The sequence below is a fragment of the Necator americanus genome, chromosome V (assembly GCF_031761385.1).
Source record: "Necator americanus strain Aroian chromosome V, whole genome shotgun sequence".
Taxonomy (NCBI): Eukaryota; Metazoa; Nematoda; class Chromadorea; order Rhabditida; family Ancylostomatidae; genus Necator; species Necator americanus.
The window spans coordinates 6,085,911-6,104,666 of record NC_087375.1 but is presented as its reverse complement, the minus strand read 5'-3'; the positions used below and the strand labels follow the sequence as shown (position 1 = coordinate 6,104,666).

General features: G+C 40.3%; 2 protein-coding genes across 4 annotated transcripts; both read right to left on the bottom strand.

Moving 5' to 3' along the window:
- Positions 1-845: 845 nt before the first annotated feature.
- On the bottom strand, positions 846-9,292 carry RB195_013051 (uncharacterized protein; the record flags this gene model as incomplete). 2 transcript variants are annotated; one of them, XM_064202699.1, is made up of 16 exons in its annotated part: positions 846-968; positions 1,620-1,716; positions 1,791-1,858; positions 3,657-3,785; positions 3,842-4,009; positions 4,147-4,268; positions 4,624-4,756; positions 4,836-4,911; positions 5,026-5,114; positions 5,179-5,254; positions 5,609-5,706; positions 7,106-7,196; positions 7,528-7,586; positions 7,985-8,041; positions 8,098-8,217; positions 9,227-9,292. In XM_064202699.1, 16 exons carry the CDS (start codon positions 9,290-9,292, stop codon positions 846-848), a joined length of 1,572 nt encoding a protein of 523 aa, XP_064058579.1. The 2 variants fall into 2 exon arrangements, with proteins under 2 accessions (XP_064058579.1, XP_064058580.1); XM_064202698.1 differs by lacking the exon at positions 9,227-9,292 and having other exon boundaries at positions 7,985-8,164.
- A 1,074-nt stretch (positions 9,293-10,366) lies between these two features.
- RB195_013050 (uncharacterized protein) lies at positions 10,367-18,172 on the bottom strand (the record flags this gene model as incomplete). 2 transcript variants are annotated; one of them, XM_064202697.1, is made up of 10 exons in its annotated part: positions 10,367-10,435; positions 14,084-14,254; positions 14,312-14,407; positions 14,969-15,054; positions 15,112-15,226; positions 15,298-15,440; positions 15,540-15,626; positions 15,818-15,925; positions 17,956-18,007; positions 18,074-18,172. In XM_064202697.1, 10 exons carry the CDS (start codon positions 18,170-18,172, stop codon positions 10,367-10,369), a joined length of 1,026 nt encoding a protein of 341 aa, XP_064058577.1. The 2 variants fall into 2 exon arrangements, with proteins under 2 accessions (XP_064058577.1, XP_064058578.1); XM_064202696.1 differs by lacking the exons at positions 10,367-10,435; positions 15,818-15,925; positions 17,956-18,007; positions 18,074-18,172 and adding exons at positions 12,225-12,341; positions 15,701-15,707.
- Positions 18,173-18,756: the final 584 nt, after the last annotated feature.

Here is an 18,756-nt window from a genome sequence, read left to right as displayed (position 1 = left end):
CATGATAAATGTACAGATACTCAAGAGCTTAAATATATCCTAGATCTGTGTGACCAAAGTTGGCGGCTTTTTTTTGAGAAAAACTCCGATTTTTCCCCCAGAAAGTAAAGTTAAATTGGGATCTCAAGTGGTCAGTTTAGTCTTTTGTTAAAGCCCAGAGTATACTTAGTCATAATTTATTGCTTAGTAGTAAAGTATTGTATTTAAACTCTTAACGAATTACAATATTTGAAGATTCAGTGATTTCATCCTAATTTACTACTATTTTCTGCTCGAAATCAATCAATTTCAAGACATCACTTTCCCATTGCATATCAAGACAACCGTTCACTACTTGTCTGGTATTTAATAGCATTTTGGAATGCTAAGTTATCAATTTTTTAAAGCATATGAGTTTGTAGATAAAAAGTGGTGCATATCAGCCTGCAAAACAGTACATTGAAGCGGTTCGTACTGGTGACTTGCCTCCTTTGTTCTGTAGAATTTTCAAACTTGATAAATTAAAAAAAAAATTCACTTGCTGCCGGCTGCAGTGAAAAATTCAGCCACAAATCATCTACAATGGATAACATGCTTAGACGGTACAGTAAACTTAATTTACATTAAGTCTTGTTAAATGTGTCGTGCTTTCGCATTGCCCAACTTGCTTTTTTCATCGCTCATCGTTGTTCTCTAGATTTTTATTCATACCCTTCGATAACATGTTACACATATTTAGGTGGAATTAATTCAGTATATCAAATTCATGCAACAATAAAGATTTTAATTGCCAGGGGATTTATGACGAGCTTTCTTTCTAGTACTGTTATACAGGCAAAATAATAGTAAATCTTTTAGATAGAATGTTAAAAGTATTTGAAACGTGTCTTTGAGCAGACTGTCCACATCGCATCGATGATCTCCTTAGCATCCCCAACTTCAATGCATAGATTGTTTAGGATGTAAACGTATTTAAGCGCATAGTCGTACTGAAAATAGATGTGAAATAAAGTCGAGTTAAGGGGAAACTAAGCTCTATGGGCAGAAAAAAAGAACATCTATACGTTCTACCTTACGTGGTAATTTGAACTTGCACTCGAAACGAAAATTTAAGAAATGCGGTGCACTTACAAAGTCAAACTAACGTATGAGGATTCACCTCGCCAAATAAACTGTTTGGAAAACGATCCGTTTCTTAGGTATTAAAAGAAAATCTTTTCTTAAAACTAAAGTGTGGTTTTTGTAGTTTAAAAGGTACACAGCAGCTCTCGAATGCTTCAAAGTAGTAAGAATTACAGATCTTATTTCCAGTTATTTCCAAAGAGTTAGAAGTACTTATTTGCAGTATTTATTTTGAAATTTCAGACAGTGGAAGAACGATAAATGGGATATAAATTGGATCTTTTTTAATTTAGAGAATTCTGAGCACATCAAAAGCTTTCACCTCTATCCCATTATCAACGATTTGCTAGAAGCTTTTTGAGAAATTTACGGTCAACAATCGATAACTAGTGCGATACGAAAAATCAATGATCATAAAATAGATTTGTTATCTGAAACGGCCGACCTTTCGACACTAAGCACGACAGTTACTCTGATTATGAGAATTCCATCCACAGTGTAAAAGATAGAAAACCTACCTTATTGACATCTATGCAAATCAAATCGAACATCCGCACGACTTCGTGGTGACAGTCGAGATCTTCGACAATATTACGTTCTTCCACCATTCGACGCCTACATTTGAAGATTATTGTGCTCTCGGATTCAAGATCGGAGTCCGAATATCAGTCGATGTGAACGAAAATCACCTGTCAACTGCGTCTTCAAAGAAGATATCTATGAGGCTCAAATACAGCGATTTGATGTTCCGGCGATCCTAAATGTGATTTAAAAAAATAGCTTACTGAGAGGGTAATGGAAGCATGAGAAGGGAGTTGTCGACATCGTCTTCGACAATGTCGACAACAACTAAAAAAAAAAAAAGATCATTTACCACATCGATCATTTTACAAGACATGCTAATCTTGTAAAAGGATCGATGTGGTAGATGATCTTTCTCTTTTTTTAGTTGTTCGTAATAAATGCCATAGAACAACCTAGTGTTCATTCAATTGTATAGGAAGGTCAATTCCATTTCAAGGTCTCTAAAGAACAGTTTTCAAATACTCTATAAAAGTACTCCCTAAGCTTTGTGAAACGATAAATGCTAGAAATAAGTCCGTTAATCTGAATCAATGCTTCCATATTTAATAGAAAAACTGAGCTGCTCCAATTATTTGTGTTTCGCGAATGACCAAAGCTTAAGCCGCTCAATAAACTTCGATTAAAGGCATCACCCCACGAATATGGGGTGGTGCGGATTTCAAGTGGGTTATGCCTATACGGTGCACAAGGCTGGTACGCTCTAATCGAACTCGTGAAAAATAGCGCCCCGGAACGCTCGAAGCCGCATCTTCCGGGCCGTTTCTTACAGCAATTAGGAAGAGATGGACAGAATCACCCTCCCCCCATAACCTATGACCCCGTATAGGCATAACCCACCTGAAACCCGCACCACCTCAGATTCGTGGGGTAATGCCTTTGAATGAGAAAATTGCCCTGTCCAGCATGTATTATCTACGGTATTAATAGTCCGTTCGGATACATTGCTGACATTCTCACAACACTGACAGACGAAGCATAAGCACAATAGAACAACCTCGTCGTTCCAGGAGTCGACATGGAAAACATTAGTGAATCGCACCAAGCGAATATAACGCAACGGATATTTACTACATATAAAAGTTTACATTTGTTCACTGCGAACTGCGCATTTCTATGGATTCAGTGAGCACAAACTAAATTTCGGGTTATGCGGCGTCTCTGTTACAAATTCCAGAGATACACTACCAGCTTTTCCAGTCTCCTACATTCATAAACTTCTCCAGAAGTTTATAAATGTAGTCTGACTTCTTCGGAAATGCTTTCATGGTGATTACCTAGAGGAAGTCTGTAAGTGTAGTATAAATGCAGAAATTCTGTGCAGTCTGAATTAGAATCACTTTTCCTTTAAAATTTCATGGTGATTAACTAGAGGAAAACAGAACACCAGAAAGGTTTCATTACTGCAGGCGTTAGAAAGGTGACTGGAATATTCGACTCGTGGGGAGGTGTTACGTGTTCTGCTCTAAGATTGTTGGAAAGCGCCACCTGACGGAAGGCGGAAGTCCTGGACTGATGATGAATGATTAGAGGAAATCTGGCGTTGGGAATTTGGGTGTGGCGTCAGTTTTCGCGGGATATGCGTCAGCGATGAACTGACCCTACCCCAACCATTGTTGAAGATCGAGCATGCTATGTACGGCTATGTGCAAGTACGGCACACATAATCGAAGATGCTATCGTTCCTGCCAGATAGTAATATGAAGCACCCGATCAATTCAAAATCAAGCGTCTTCGAACCGTATAGTGCAAAAGTGGGAGTAATTAGAAACCATGACATTATCAAGAAGTTTGATGGAAGTCCCGCACTGTACCCGAGGTCGCTTATTTGTAGACTACGCAAGTGCATGCGTAAATTGAATACAACTATACATAATTTGAAATAGAAACTACAAGTCATGATTAATGTGAAGATGTTTATGCGCACTCTCAATAGTTTTGTAATAACATAGAAAACTTGTGAAACAATTCACCTCATGAATCTTACGAATTTTTCGATTCAACTCCTTGACTTCAAATACATCGTTAGTGGACTCCTTCAGTTGATGTAGGTATAACAATTCAATGTCTCTTGATGGCCAAGAAATTGCTCTATAAGGCTCCTGGAATTATTGCAGAACTTTTGAAACTGTAGATTCCATCTAAAGTTTCTAATTACCTCATCAACATAATGGATCTTCTTCCGATGAGCTTTGCCTTCACCTTGAAACCAGCCGACTGGCTCTGTCGTAAGTTTCATGTCACCGTAATGCATCACATGAGACATGTTGGTGAGTTCTTTTACTTGTTCATATTGATCTTCCAAAGTCTCAACGTTGATGTCTTTCTAAATCCAAAATTGAATAGCAGACATATCAATTAAACATAACATCAACACATTTAGTTTTTGTGAGAAAAAAGACGTAGAAGCATCTTTTTCCAAGCGAATAGAAATGAAATTTATTGAAAATATGCAACCAATACCTCATCTGAGTCCATCATCCAGTTCACTGAAAATAAATCACCGAGGCAAGGAAGTTTCATATCGTTCTCGCAGTACGTCCCCCAAGAAGACTCGTGGCTGTTTGCTGCCGTGACTGCATACACTAAAAGGAGCATGGATCATGATTTTTTTTTGTATTACGCACCTAGTACTTTCATACGAAGAGTTGAATAATTGACCTAGTCATAATTAGAATGTAAACAGCCCGCTGGATAGGGTGTTTTCGTGAGTTCCACGAGAGGAAAAAAAACAGAGGAAATTCAGACAGATAAAGTCCTATCTATTCTTTTCTTTTTGGAAAAAAAAGTTTTCCTAAATGTGAAGGCGCTTCAAGATAAATGTGAAACTACATAAAGTGTCATCGCATGCCAGCCACATGAAGTAATATACAAAGATGCTAAGATGAAATGATGCACCAGGCACTTGTGTACGATAACAGATTCAATCCGAGAACCAACCATTTATGGAACTCTTTAGAACGCTCTCGAACATTGATCCACTTTCGCATGCCTCTAGGTAGAACACGAGTTGGTCATATCGATCGTGTTCGTACATCCAATTCAGCGCTTCGTTCAATTCTTTGACGGTTAACTGTAACGCTATTATCTTTATTACTTCATTGAGTCCCTGCATTGGCGAAATTATTCGAAAAAATGAAAGGAAGATTCACCATTTCATCGGGAAATGCAATCATGCCAACACCGCCATGATCTGTGAAAAAGACGAAAATGCGGTCGTTTGCGTTGCTAGAACATTAATCCGAAGTTATACAAAAGTTTGGCTGACTACGAATGTTGCAGTTATACTCATCTTCATTTCATACTATTATATTTGCTAGTTGCATTCGTAAAACCCCTCACCTATCAATCACTCTGCCACTTCCTCCTACCACTCCGCTTGCGTTCCCTTTGAGAATATTCAAGAAGTTTTGAGGTGTGACGGCCCTATTCTGTAATGCGTAAAGTGATTCAATGATTGGGTTTTTTTTAATCACACAATTGATTCCAACACACTCTGTAATCAATCTTTACTCCTTTGTAGACGTCATCACCATGAGGTCGATTAAAAATTTTCCCCGGATACGGATTCCTGAAAGGATTGCACATCGACAAAGAGTTATGGTAGTTTGCATACTGCCTTTCGTTTTCTGCTAATTTTGAGCAGACTGACTAGCACAGCTGCAGAAACTGCTAAGTGGCGAAAAAACAACTACTACGAGAAACTATATGTACACTAAGACCTACATACAAATACTAATAAAAGCTTCATCCAATTTCTTAATTTTAAAATAGTATTTCAGTCAAACAACGTCACTAATCGTCAGCTAACTGCTAATTATAACATTAGCGACGTATAATGAATGTGGAACCACTAAATTTCCACTGAAGACTTCGTCATAATGATGCCTCATTAAAAAAAAGAATTAGGATTGATCAAACATACTGCTTGTTGTGGGCTATATCGTCGTACATCATCAATATGATATTCTCTTCAGGAATTCCATGATTCCGTAATGTATGATAAGCATGACAAGCATCCGCCTAAATTTCTGAATTCTATGTTCCATAAAATTGAGCAAGCTTATTGGTAATCAGACGTGTAGCATGGGCTGTGTACGATGTATTTGAACTAACACACTGCATTTGTTTTTGCTGCATTGACTCGGTTACAAACCCATATTCTCGTGAGATAATGTTAGTTGATGTGAGGTTTAGCATCTTACAGTCGCAAAAGTGCATGGTGGCATCACCTTTGGTTACGACGATACTACTGGGAGGAATAGTTACTATATATTGGAAAAGAATGGTGATGAACCTACAGCTGTTCCGTGAGAAGCTAGAATGAAAGCCCTCGTAAAATTAGTGAGAATAGAAAAGAGAAATGTGAGGATACAAAAGAGAATGAGAAAACTCCGGTTTTGTAAGTTACTGGCTTAGCAGAAATCAACGACAACACATTCTCGGTCGATAACCGCGTTTTCTTTAAAGGTAGTGTACTCGCGAAAAAATGAGTTAAGGGGGTAGATCACGAGTTTGGGCGTGATCGCGCACATAATTGTTACCTACAACCCTAACCCTGTCCAGAAGTGCGAAAGTTCGACTTTCCTTGAATCTTGGCATAGAGATTTCAACTTGTTGATAGTCGAATTTAAGCAACAGCCAAGATTGTTAACAAAATTTATTACGGCTAACGTTTCGGCGTTGTCGCCTTCGTCAGAGCCTGGAAAGTAAGAAAATTTGCAATATATCCTCTCAAAAGCCTCATCCAGAACAAGTCATCAAACCTAACCTAACCCTGTCCTTTTTTGGAGATTCTCTTCTCCGATACCATCAATTTCGTGGCCTTTAAAATCTTTATATATATATATATATATAATTATCTGAGTGAAAAAACCAGATAACATACAGGAGCGGTATGCAGGGTGCTCTTAAGCTATGGTAATCATATGGAGATTTCCGCTTTTTTTTGTCGCAAAACGAGTTTCTTCCGAACGATGTAATGCGGGATTGTTAGCCGTCTCGCGCTACTGATAGGACTTCACAACGACATAATGGTCGCAACGCGAAAACCAAGAGAGCAAAACGGTGGCGTTGATTCTAAAACGCAAATCCTTCAAGTTCACTACACGTATATAATCTAACATACCATATATAGTAAAATGTATATTTGCCAGTACTTGTGCTTGAAAGGGTGCTCGGCAGCGGCATACACCATTTCTCGCACTTTTCCTGCTCAATAGATGTTTCCTCTGCGTTATACCTTACCCAATTGAAAGTCGCATCGCGGTCGTCAAAGTAAACATTAACACCAGCGTTACAAACCCTTCTTGAGTATCAAACATGTGAAATATAAGAGCACACGTCTTGTAATCGCATAAGCGAGTAGCATTCAATTAGTCTCTTATAGAAATACAGTCAAGAAGACAAAAATGAGTTCAACCTGATGGCGATAGTTATACCATCCGTCTGATCCAGCAACTATTAACGCAAAAGTCTCGCCATCTGGAGCCGGTTGGCGATAATGTCGAATCCTGAATAAATGCGAAATATGCTTCATCCTCAACTTTTAATGTTAGTTGGAAAACAGATTTAGCTCGATTATTTGTAACTTTCTTCTAACGCAGTCACGGCTTCGATTTTTTTGTTTTGGAATTTCTCACTCAGATAACGAACACATGACAGGCTCGTGTGCACTCTTGATTGTAGACTTCAGTTCCCAATCGTCAATTAGAAAGGTAGAAAGTTGTTTTACAGAGAATCCTCTCAAACGTGAAAGAAGGTAACATCGCATTATAATGTGAATCCAAAAATACAATACTCTCGTATTACAGTTATACAAAAATAAAGGCTGTTTTCCAATACCTGTGCGTTACTGCGGAAGAAAGCGACACTACCGCCAGAATCCGTACCAACAATTCCATCTGAAACTCTTTTAATTATGTAGAAGCACTGCGTAAGTCATCTCTGTTCAGAATAATATGTTTCTTATGCAGTTTTGAGTGAATCAAGATGTGATCTATCTCTAAGAGTAGAAGAAAGGAATTGAAAAATTGTGGCCTGGGAAGGAGAGCACACATGAATGGTTTGATTTCCTGGACTGTTGAGGAGTCAAGGTATGATTAGTTATATCAATGGTAAACAACTGATAAGGCTAAGATGAAAAAAACTTAGACGGAGGGGACGTCAAGCAAGATGGTAATGCCACCCTGTTCTAAATGATAGCACCACTTCCTACCACTTCCTGACAAACAGCTTTTTTTATTACACTTGAAATGGTTGAAACGTAAGGAACCTATCACTTGAGCATCGAATTCTTTACCTGTTCCTGAGAGATGATTAAGAAAGGATGAAGGCGTGGGTGGCGGATGGTCGCATCCTGATAAGAAGGAGCTTCGAGTGACCGGGTACACAGTGGAACGAGAACAAATATACGAAGTTGCTCAGTAGACAACACGGAAAATGGCGTCGTGTGAACTCCCGACAACATGCTCCCAAACATTTGTTGTCCTCAATTCTACCAACAGCCGAAATCCCATTGTTCACTCCACCTATCTAAAACACTATAGGTGTAATCAAGCATGTGTATTAGCAAAACATGTTCTTCATCTTCGAAGTTAAATAATCTGGAGCAAATGCAGTACTTTATTATAGTTATCTTAAAGTGGTTACTTATTTTCTTTACATACACCTTTTACAATTTCATAGTTCCTCAATAATACACTGATGACTTAAACTCTATATATTCACCGCAAATGTCTATCACAGCGTTCCACCTTCCTGGGATATTTACAACTCTCTGGGACCAAAAGCTGGAGAACTGGGACTCAAAGACCAACTATTATAGAAGCAGATTTGAAGTGAGCGATAGATTTGAACAGCTTTTGCTTAAGGGAATGCCTATGAGCTAGGAATAAGTGGATAACGGAAAGGATGAATAGGGAACCGTTTCCCAATCCGGGGCCTTAAGTTAGCGGCTAGTGGTCAAAGCGATATGCGGCCCAAGGAATAGTAACGGTCCCTGGGAAATGGAGCATTGTGACAGGCACATGATGGATTTATCGATGGATGATCACCAATATGTGATTAAGAAACTATGAAACTGTGAAGGGTATGCGTGTAAAAAATCAAGTAGCCAACCTTATAGTTATAAGTGAAGTTTGTGTCATTTACAGATTGTATTGCATTGCACCGGCACCCGTCTCACATGGCGCAGTACATCGTGTTTATTGTGTCGGGCAGAAAAGGTTCCCAGTCGCAGTGCATGGGTCACGGTTGCTGTAGACAACATATGTTCCAAAATTTGGGTTCCTATATGATCTCAATCTGTAAACAAAAAAAAAGGAAACGCAGCGGTATTTTTGTAGTCTGTTTCAACTAAACATTGCGTTTCATGATTGTGTTGCCCTCAGTAGTTCGCGAAATCTGAAGTTGCACTATATTTTTGGCGAACATGTAATCTTCACCACAGCTTTTTGTTATGTTGAGCATCGTCGTATCAAAACCGCAACGCCAACATTAGAAACATCACTGCGAAGACATATGAGTGCATTTTATAACACACCTTTTGAACAAAAGTGAAGATTTGCGATGATGATGGTCTGAATGGCTCAGTAGAATTATGAAACATTTGAACCAAAGTGTGCACCAATTCAACTTGTGCACTGCGATTCTCCTACAAAATATTCACAAGCAAATATGAACGAGAAAACACTACTAAAAGAGTAGGTATCAATCGTACTTCAGTTGACTTTGTCAATGCGATATGTATAAGAAATCGCACGAAATGTGAATAAATGGAGTAATCTGTTTCAAATAATTCCAGTACCACCGATACAGAAAGAGTGATGTACCGCAGCTGAACGATGAAGAATGAAAGAAATTATTTCGCTTGCGTTGAATTTGTTTTCAAAATATTATTTAGGTTACCTAGTTGTTGTAAGTGGATTATCTAAGAACACACTGATTTTGGAACTTTCTATGTATGCATCCTCTTCATCAATACAGCACTATTTAAAAATCTTCCTTTCCCCCTCTATCCCACAAAATCCTAACATAACTATTTCAAACACTAGTTGATTGTTTTGTGTAACCTGAAAGAAAGCGAATATTCATCGGTGTGATGTTTTAGAATAACTACGAACAACGATACAAAGTCATATGGTTAGAAACAATCTCTAACAAAAATGACGCTCGGATAATAATGAACAACAGAGTAAAAAAACAATGTAAACAGCAGAAAGGGACTAATACACAGATGGGGGATACCAGAAAAAAACAAAATTCACAGGAAAAAAATGGTACAAGTCTTGTTCGAACCTTGAAAAAAACAACCTCATGTAAAGAGGGTTCACATGAAAAGAATAAATAGAATTGAAAGTGTAGTGTCCATCTTAAGAACATGCAAGACAAAAACCAAGTGCATTACTTTCGAATTTTGAGAACTTTTAAAATCTTTTTAACGCCAGCATGCTAAGATCATAGACTGCGAAAATAAGAATAAACGGCGAAAGAAGAAATAGTTCCCAGTTGCTAAATTGCTACACAAAAAGTACCAAAAACACGAGGAAGTGTATTGCAACATAAGAGCCAATATTACGAAACTAATGAAAACAGCAATTGACAAGACTATGTCAGAATAATATTGAATAACGTTTAATATAAATTGAATAACTAGTTTGATTTTCGATACAAAAAAAAACAGCTAGATTGCATAGCTAGCTAGTTGTCCCAGCAGATTTTCCGGCAGGCAGAAATCATTCAACGTAGGATTCTTAATATGAAGTGTTACTGCAAATAGTTAACGGTGTTATTACCTGCATAATTTGTGAACAGGCATGTTACTTGAAACTTCTGAGAAATAGAGTTGAAAATTTAGTGGCACAGAAGCAAATGTAGTGAACATATGCAGTTTGATCTTTAATGGCCACAGTACAGGAAGTGATTACATCTGTTTACAGTTATTCTCATCATTAGGTTATCCCTAAGTTTTCATCAAACATCTGGACCGAGTTTACGGAACCTTGTTACAAACGGAGTTATTAGTTGAATAAGGAAGTGGGTAACTTACATCAAAACAACCACAAAAATTTTTTTATCATCCAAAGAACATTTCGAGAAATCGAGTGATGTGAAACAGAGATGCTGCGCTATGGAAACCAATGAGAAATTTAGTTCGTCTGTAACTTGGAGATTGGTGAATTTAGATTACCACACAGAGAGAATTCAATAAGCAATAGATCCTGGAAACGGTGTCCTTTCACTATGTTACTACTATGGAAGATGTTTTCTCCAGAAGAAAGGTATATGTTAGACTTTGGGCTGCTGTAGCGCAGTTAGTAAGAGGTTCGGCTGTGACTGCACGGTCATAGATCAAAAGGCCTTACTGGCAACCGAACATTTCACCTAATCGGGATCGATAAATTGGTACAAGACATCTGCGGGGATAAAAACAGTGACTTGACACACTTGACTTGACGACTTGTCCTCGCAAGTAATTGTAAGGTTGCCTACGCTTTCATAAATCTCAAACGATTCTAAACAGGTAGGTGCATCCTACTGTTATTGACTAACGACATGCATTTTATCCCCATCCTTTATGTTGAGCTCATCGCTTCAGTTTAGTAGTAATAGTTCAAGTGTAATGATTTCTTTCCTCTCTGCATTTCTCGCTAGCACATAAAAAAGAACTTCAACACAGACATTTTACATCCGAAAACCATCAAACGTATGGAAACCAATCAGATTTTAGATAATTTTGTACCAACGTAGTGCCGCGTATACAAATCTGATTGTTACGTGCAAGGGGTAGCCCTGCTTTTACTAAACACAATCAGGCACTTGAGTATACAACGGCACTGGGAACGTACGAAGCCATCAGCTCACTTCTTAAGGGACAACCCCATTAACGTCAGAAGAGCAGCGAAAGCGGAAGATGCCGACTCATAAGCTTCAGCTCGATCACGTTCTGACAAAGATCATCACTTTGTCAGATATTTGGAAATCCAGAGCTGTCTGAAACGTTGCATTCTATTCCTACCACCGCATAGTTCTCATCTGTATATTACGGTTCCAGAATAGGTATCGGGGAGCACAATACCGAAGTTCTACTTCGCAGGTCTGAAAAACCAGGAATGCAGAAAGAAGTTCCACCAACGAGCGTTGATCAGTATTGGATTACGGACCAAGATGAGAGTGGATGACGCTGACTCTTTCACTAAATGCAATCAGGACGCTGCCGGTTTTAGCACCAAGGAGGAGGTTCGTCTTTGCATCTGCGGAAACAATATTCACGTTCAACTCTGTATCTGGTATGTGTTCCCCGCACTAGCCTAGAGAAGCGTCTGAAAAGAAGATTGCACCGTCGGCTGAAACGTGACCGTTAGAAAGAATGGACGTCGAGAGCGAAGAGTCTGAAAAGGCGTGAGAGGACAAGAGCTCGAGAAAAAACCTATACCCTGCTAAGGAATTATAACGGCAAGATGAAGAGGTGTTCGCCTGTCTTGAACACTGCCAATAGAGTCGCTGTTGGGAGGCAGCCCTGCCCATCTGTATGGAACATTTTAACACTTTGCTGAACCGGCAAGCGCCATCAGTCCTTGAACTCTTGCGCCCAAAGACAGACATACACCGCGCTCAGCGAAGAGCCATCGACAGGAGTCCGAGTCCGATGTTCTGGTCTGTATTCAATAGATGAAGAATGGAAAATCTGGCGGAGACGATAGAATTAGAGTCGTGACGAACAAGCCGGCTTTCGCCCTGGTTGATCGACGATTAGTCAAGTGTTTAGTGTGAGGAGAGTGACTGAAGTGTGGCAGCGGTATTCGAAGCCTCAACAATTAGCTTTTTTGGACATCAAATCCGCTTTCGGCTCTTCGCACAGAGTTCGTCTTCACAATTCGCTTCGCGCAAGTGGATAAGGATAAGGGATAAAGTGTCTGGCGTTAAAAGCAGCATACCACGAATCTGGGGTGGCACCGATTTCAGGTTGAGTATGCGTACACAGGGTCGTAGATTATGGAGAACGGGGTGGTTCCTTCCGCTCATCTCTCCCTGAATCGCAAGGCGGAGGCAGAGGCGGCAAGGGGTGGAGCGTTGCAATAGATAGCCTCGTACAAAACCGCTTGTCCAGTAGAATTCAAACGTAGGTTTTGCCGTAATATATTGGAGGCAAAAACAGCATTCTGCAAGCGGCTGTTTGTAGTGATGCAGGGAGAGATGAGCGGAACTACCCCCGTGGCTGAAAGGCTTGGTGAACAATAGGGCGGATTCGCACCTGCGATCGTGCAGGTAGCGGAATCTCTAACCGCTACACTACACCCGCCCATGCGCCCCGCGCCGGTAGAGTTTTAAGAAAATTCGTATACGTAAACGACATGATATAGAAGAACAACTGTTGCGGCTCGAATATCAGCTAGATGACACCGTTCGAAGTGGAAACTGCAGTGAGACAAGGGGCCGTTACGGGACCCCTTCTGTCCAACTTTGCCATCGATGGCATAATGCGTCTCTTGGTGGATCTCGAGTACGCCGACGATGTAGTAATATTCGCTTCTAACAGCGCGGAGTTACAACATATTGTTAACCTTGCATCGAAATTAGCTGCAGCCTATGGACTGCACCTCCGCCCTGATAAACGCAAGTAGATGTGGATCTCTTCGAGATCTCGAACGGGAATCAGGGTACACGGACAACCGATAGAACTCGTTGATGAGTCTTGTTATTTGGCCTGTAAGCTGAAAAAATGATGGCAGCTACGATGAAGGTATTCAGCAAATATGCGCTAAAGCTAACTCGGCGTTCAACTCATTGACCAAGTGCCTGTGGTCGACCCTCATCGCCAACGAAGTCAAGCTGCGAGTCTACCTATCCACAATTCGCTCTATGATCATGTGCGGATCGGAGACTTGGGCAGCGATGTCGATGAAAAAGCTTGACTTCATGGAGAAAAAGCTGTTTAGACTACCGTTAGACTACTTTTGGTCGATGGTGTGCCATCAAGAATAACTTTACTCCTAAGTGGATATGGTGTACCGGAGGACTACACAAGGAAAATGCAAATATCTTGCCCGATCTTCTGAAGTAGTCACGTTATGAGAAGACCGCTTGATCGTCTTGCTCAAGTTGTCCTGAAAATGCTTCCAGATCCTAATTAGAAAAGGCCCTAGGTTGTAAAAGAAAATTTTGGTGAAGGAAGATCTAAGGACACTTGGCGTTGGCAGGCAGTTCAGTCTAGACGTAGAATTCCGCCGCTTATGGAATAGCGACGGATGAGTAGATTCTATGCGAACTCTTGCTGAAGATCTAACAGGATTGGCTCCGATATGTTCAAGGACGACACACCCCAAAGAAGATTCGGATTTCCGTTTCTAGGCTGTATTACCCGCCCGCCAATTAAGTGAATTCATTCTATACATCATACCTTTGATGTTTGTGGTATCTGATGAGAATGTGTGCCAGGAAAGTGCATCTTTCTTTCGTAACAGGCTTCGCAATAGTACTGCATGCATAGTTTGCAAAAATGCTCAGAGGCTTCCTCCAGACACTCGTCGCATTGGGCTTCTTCCATGATGTAAGGCTTTATTTCAACAGTCTGAAAAGTTTATGAAATGATCGTATTCACGAGAAATACATTTGCACCAATACATACCCGTTTATTGAATTCTACATTGGGAATGTGCAGGAATCGGCTACGTATAGCTTTGAAATAGCTACCATGCGATGCAAAAACTGCTCTTGCCGCTCCCTGTAAACACCATATGAAAAGTAATATAGTCGGATTAAAACAACGTGACGTTCAGTGCATTTGCATAAGGGGCCACACTTGGCGCGGTTCAGCTAGCGGCTGTGAACGATTCGGACTGCAGAGACGAGTGGACCTAGCAAGGATCCCAGCTTGATCGAACCCGCTGGCACTGCGCCGTTTCGCGCGGAACTGCAAACTTATGCAACTGCACCGAGTTTTAGTTCGTTTTGACCCAATAACAGTCTCAATAATTAGCGACGTACTACATCAAGCAGAAGAAGGATGGGTGTATGGGAGCTGAAGGAAGCCTGCACCACAGTTGTCATCAGTTTGTGTCCAGAATGGTCATCTTATCGAATTAGCCTATTATCGACTATTCCCTCTATTAGAGATGGGTCGATGATAAACATGCTCATCCCAAAAGCTATTTACGCCGCTATGCTAATCACATCTTCTGGATATCACCTTCTACGTTGCATTCTCACATTCATATATTTTAATCGCTCAAATTGACGTAAATCCGTATCATCTACTGGATTTTTTTGCTTCAAAACGGTTTACCTTGGGATAGAATAGTTCCGGATCAACATCAATCTCACAGTAAAGCAGTGGACCGTAATTTTCTTCCAGAAGTGTTGCGAGTTCACCTAAACAAAAAATTCCAATCGAACAGAAGTGGAGAGAATTAGCGTCGCTCTCCAAACCAGATGTTAATGGGCGGGGTACACCGCCGATGAAAACGGTAAGACGAAGGTCAACAGTAGCTTCAACATTGGGTATGTAAGCAATCGATTCAAGTTGCCAAGGACGGACTTGAGCCTGAGAACAAAAATTACCGACGAGCCAAACATGGGAAAAAATTCCGGGTTTGCAAGAAATGGAAAACCTACGTATTTCATGCTCATCGAATCTTTGCAAAAAAGCAGGAAATAGTTCCCTTCAATTAGAGTGCAGTCTCTCAGTAGGTTGTACACTGCATCTTCGGTTTCATAGATGAGAAAAACATACCCGGAAGTACTTAGTTTTCGATCAGCTGCAAAGACAAGACAAAACATACTCGATGATATACTGAGGATATTACATACGCCACCTTATTAGTATGTCTACTGGCAAACAGCAGAAACTATCATACCCTTTCTGGTTCTAGGAGGATGTGTGGGCTCAGAGGGGAAGTCGAGCCGTACTTGACCGTAAGTACTGAACTTTTTCAGGAGAGTGCCTAAACAAAGAAAAAAATCACAATATTTATGAGAGGTGAGCTATTGAATATTGTAGCCATAGCGTTGCGTTTACCTGACATACCAATGGTAAACAAGTATTTGCCGAAGCCAGGCAGACCACTTTTAATAACATTTACCAGCTATCAAACAGAACATTGAACGTAAATCTCATTGTGGGACAAAAACTTGCTTTTGCTAATATCCTGTGGAAGTCCTCCAACGAAAACCTTACGAGAAATGTAGGGTAGTGTATCCAACGATTCAGAGCTGGCTGTAGGTACAAGTGAATTGCCTTCGACTGAAACTAACTGCATTGAGTGGAATAGTGGAGATATGTTTAATTGAACATTAACCAAAGAAAGATAAAGAATAAATGGAGTAGAAATGGTAGCAGTGCAGCCAGAGTACCGAGTAGGTTTTTTCAATCTATTGTTGTGCCAAATTGGAAATTATTAAACCAATGACAAGGCTTCATCACTGACTAATTCGTTGCAGAATTTGGTATGTTTGTTAAAGATACAGTAATCCATGCCTGTCATACCGGTACTAAGCGTAGAACATTTTTTTATTGGAGTGACAGATTACGTTTTCAGTGAAGGCTAGCGCAGGCCCTTTCCCGCAGATCGAGCTCCTACGAGCTGTATTACTCTTTTTGTAGTTTTTCATTATTTCTTTGAGTAAAATAGTGCACAAGTGCGATCACGTGGTCTGAGCAAAGTCCTTCTTGGTTAGGTTTATCATCTCTTTTGCTTTTACTCTTGTTCGTTTAAGATTTTAACTTGAAGGGAATCAAATTGAAATCCTATTCCTATAGACACCTTCCTCAGTCACTGTTCATCAGTCAGTGCTACAGGAAAATAACGTTCAATAGCGGGCTTGCTATAAAAGTCATGACCTCAAGAGGATATGTGGAGAACTTCACCTCGTCTACAATGAAAAAACGGAAAGAGACATTCTAATTTTGCTACGCTACGACACTTCCTATGACTATGAAACTTACAATTCCCATCTTTTCAAGAGAGAAAACGAGTTATTATAGAGAGAGAGAGACTGGTATAATGAAATCGACATCAACAATGAAATTGCCTGATTAATACTGTTAATCAGCATATCGTTGATCTTAGAGCTAAGTTTCGACTATCGCGTAGTCCCAGGAACATCGCCAACCGGAACCTCCGGAAAGGTCCCACCATGGACAACAGGGACGATAGTCAAGTTTGCAGAACACTTTGATGTTAGAAGACAGAAATCCGGAACATCGAAAGTTACCTAGAGTCGTTTGTTACCGCGCACCGACATTGGATCTTTGATGATGAGAGCGATTTTTCTCTTGATGGGTCGACGAGAAACCACAGGAATCAGAAGGATCGATGATCTTAGCGCTAAGTTTGCGAGTCTCTGCAGTCTAGATTGTTGGACCATTTATTGATTAACCATTAATTTATTGGACGATTATTGGATGGTTTTCTGTTTGTTTTGCCAAGGTAATTACGGGAAAGTTCTGCGTTACTCCTCGCCATTTTGTTTTGCACACATGGTGCAGCTTCATGAGGGAGTACAATTACAAGACTACAGGACAAATACCGTTGCAACAATACACGCAGCAACAATAATAGCAAAATGAGGATAATTATTCCTATTCACTGTCAATAATCTGTCATCTTTTTAATGACCACACCTCTGGACATGAACTCTAGATATAGCTCAATCAAAACGCGCGGCTGTCGAGATTTGTAGATACTAATACCACAATTTGAAAATGTTGTTGTCTTTCCACGAGACATATTGCTAGGAGTGCAGTGCGAGATCACACTGAAATCTCCTCAATTTTGCATTAAAAAATGGTGTAGAAAAACGCTAACAGAAGAAAGTGGCGTCGATTTTGAATTTTACTTTTGGCAACGTACCAGATATGCGAACGTAGGCATACGCAGTCCACTGAAAACGAGCATATAAACAATGGACTGCCGACGCCCTCTCCTCCACGTACACAAGAAGAGGCGGACGCGGTGCGTAAGCCTCTTCTTGTATACGTGATACGTTGTTAGGTGTCTCGCAGGAAAATTCTACAAACAACGCCATTCTTCGAGACAATTAGGGCGAATTGAGCATGATCTCGTAATCTATCCATCCCTAACCCTATATTCTTGTGAAGAGTCAATTTTCCTGATATGCTGACTTTATCTGCATCACTATTCAAGTCATTTTGGCTCAACCGGATCGAAGCCACACAGGCAAGGTTTCTATAATTATCGGAGCTTGCAAACATAGAAGTGAATGGAGATTCAAGCGCTCAAATCAAAAGTAACAAATCACAAGAACTCGTACCTCCATTACATTGCTGAAACACTCCTGGGATGAGGGCCGCCACGGGGTTATTCTAAATGACAGATGAATGAAAATTCTGTTTTTTCTATAGTAATAAAAATTATAAAATAAGCCTAACCTGAACCTGCCTGGAAAGAATTTCCTGAGCATTTACCATCAAATTCAGGTAATTCAACCGATAAAAGAGTTCACGAAGATGATCAGCATTAGTTTGCATTACAAAATTGTTGACTGAATTGTGAGGAACTTGATATGAAAGGTAGTATGATAGGTGGCTGAGCAAATCCATCCTAGTGTTTAGTGGATGAGTACTGAAAAAAACGCGATGATCCTCAACGTAGCAGTGGGAGATGCAACGCGTATGCAGCAACAGAAGAGAAGTACGAATGTACAGTGATTGGTCCGTGCACGAAAACAACTGCGACGCGCACGTATTTGGGAACAGCGTGGGATGCTGCGGTCGCGACGCGGTCGGCCGTGCGCAAACGATTGCAGGCAGCTATGTGAAGATGAACGTTTGTCGAGAAATGATGTGGATAGGCGGACTGCGTCAGGAACATGTGCGAACAAGTTAACCAATTGTTTTAGCAGGATTAACATGACGTACACATGTTAGATGAAACGTTTACAAGAAAAAACGTGGCCATTAATTAATCGTTAGGGGCATCGCCCCACGAATCTGAGGTGGTACGGATTTCAGTTGGAGTATTCGCATACGGGATCGTAGATTAAGGAGAGGGGGTGATTCCTCCCATTTCTTCCTAATTTCTGTAAAAAACGGCCCGGAAGATACGGCTTCGA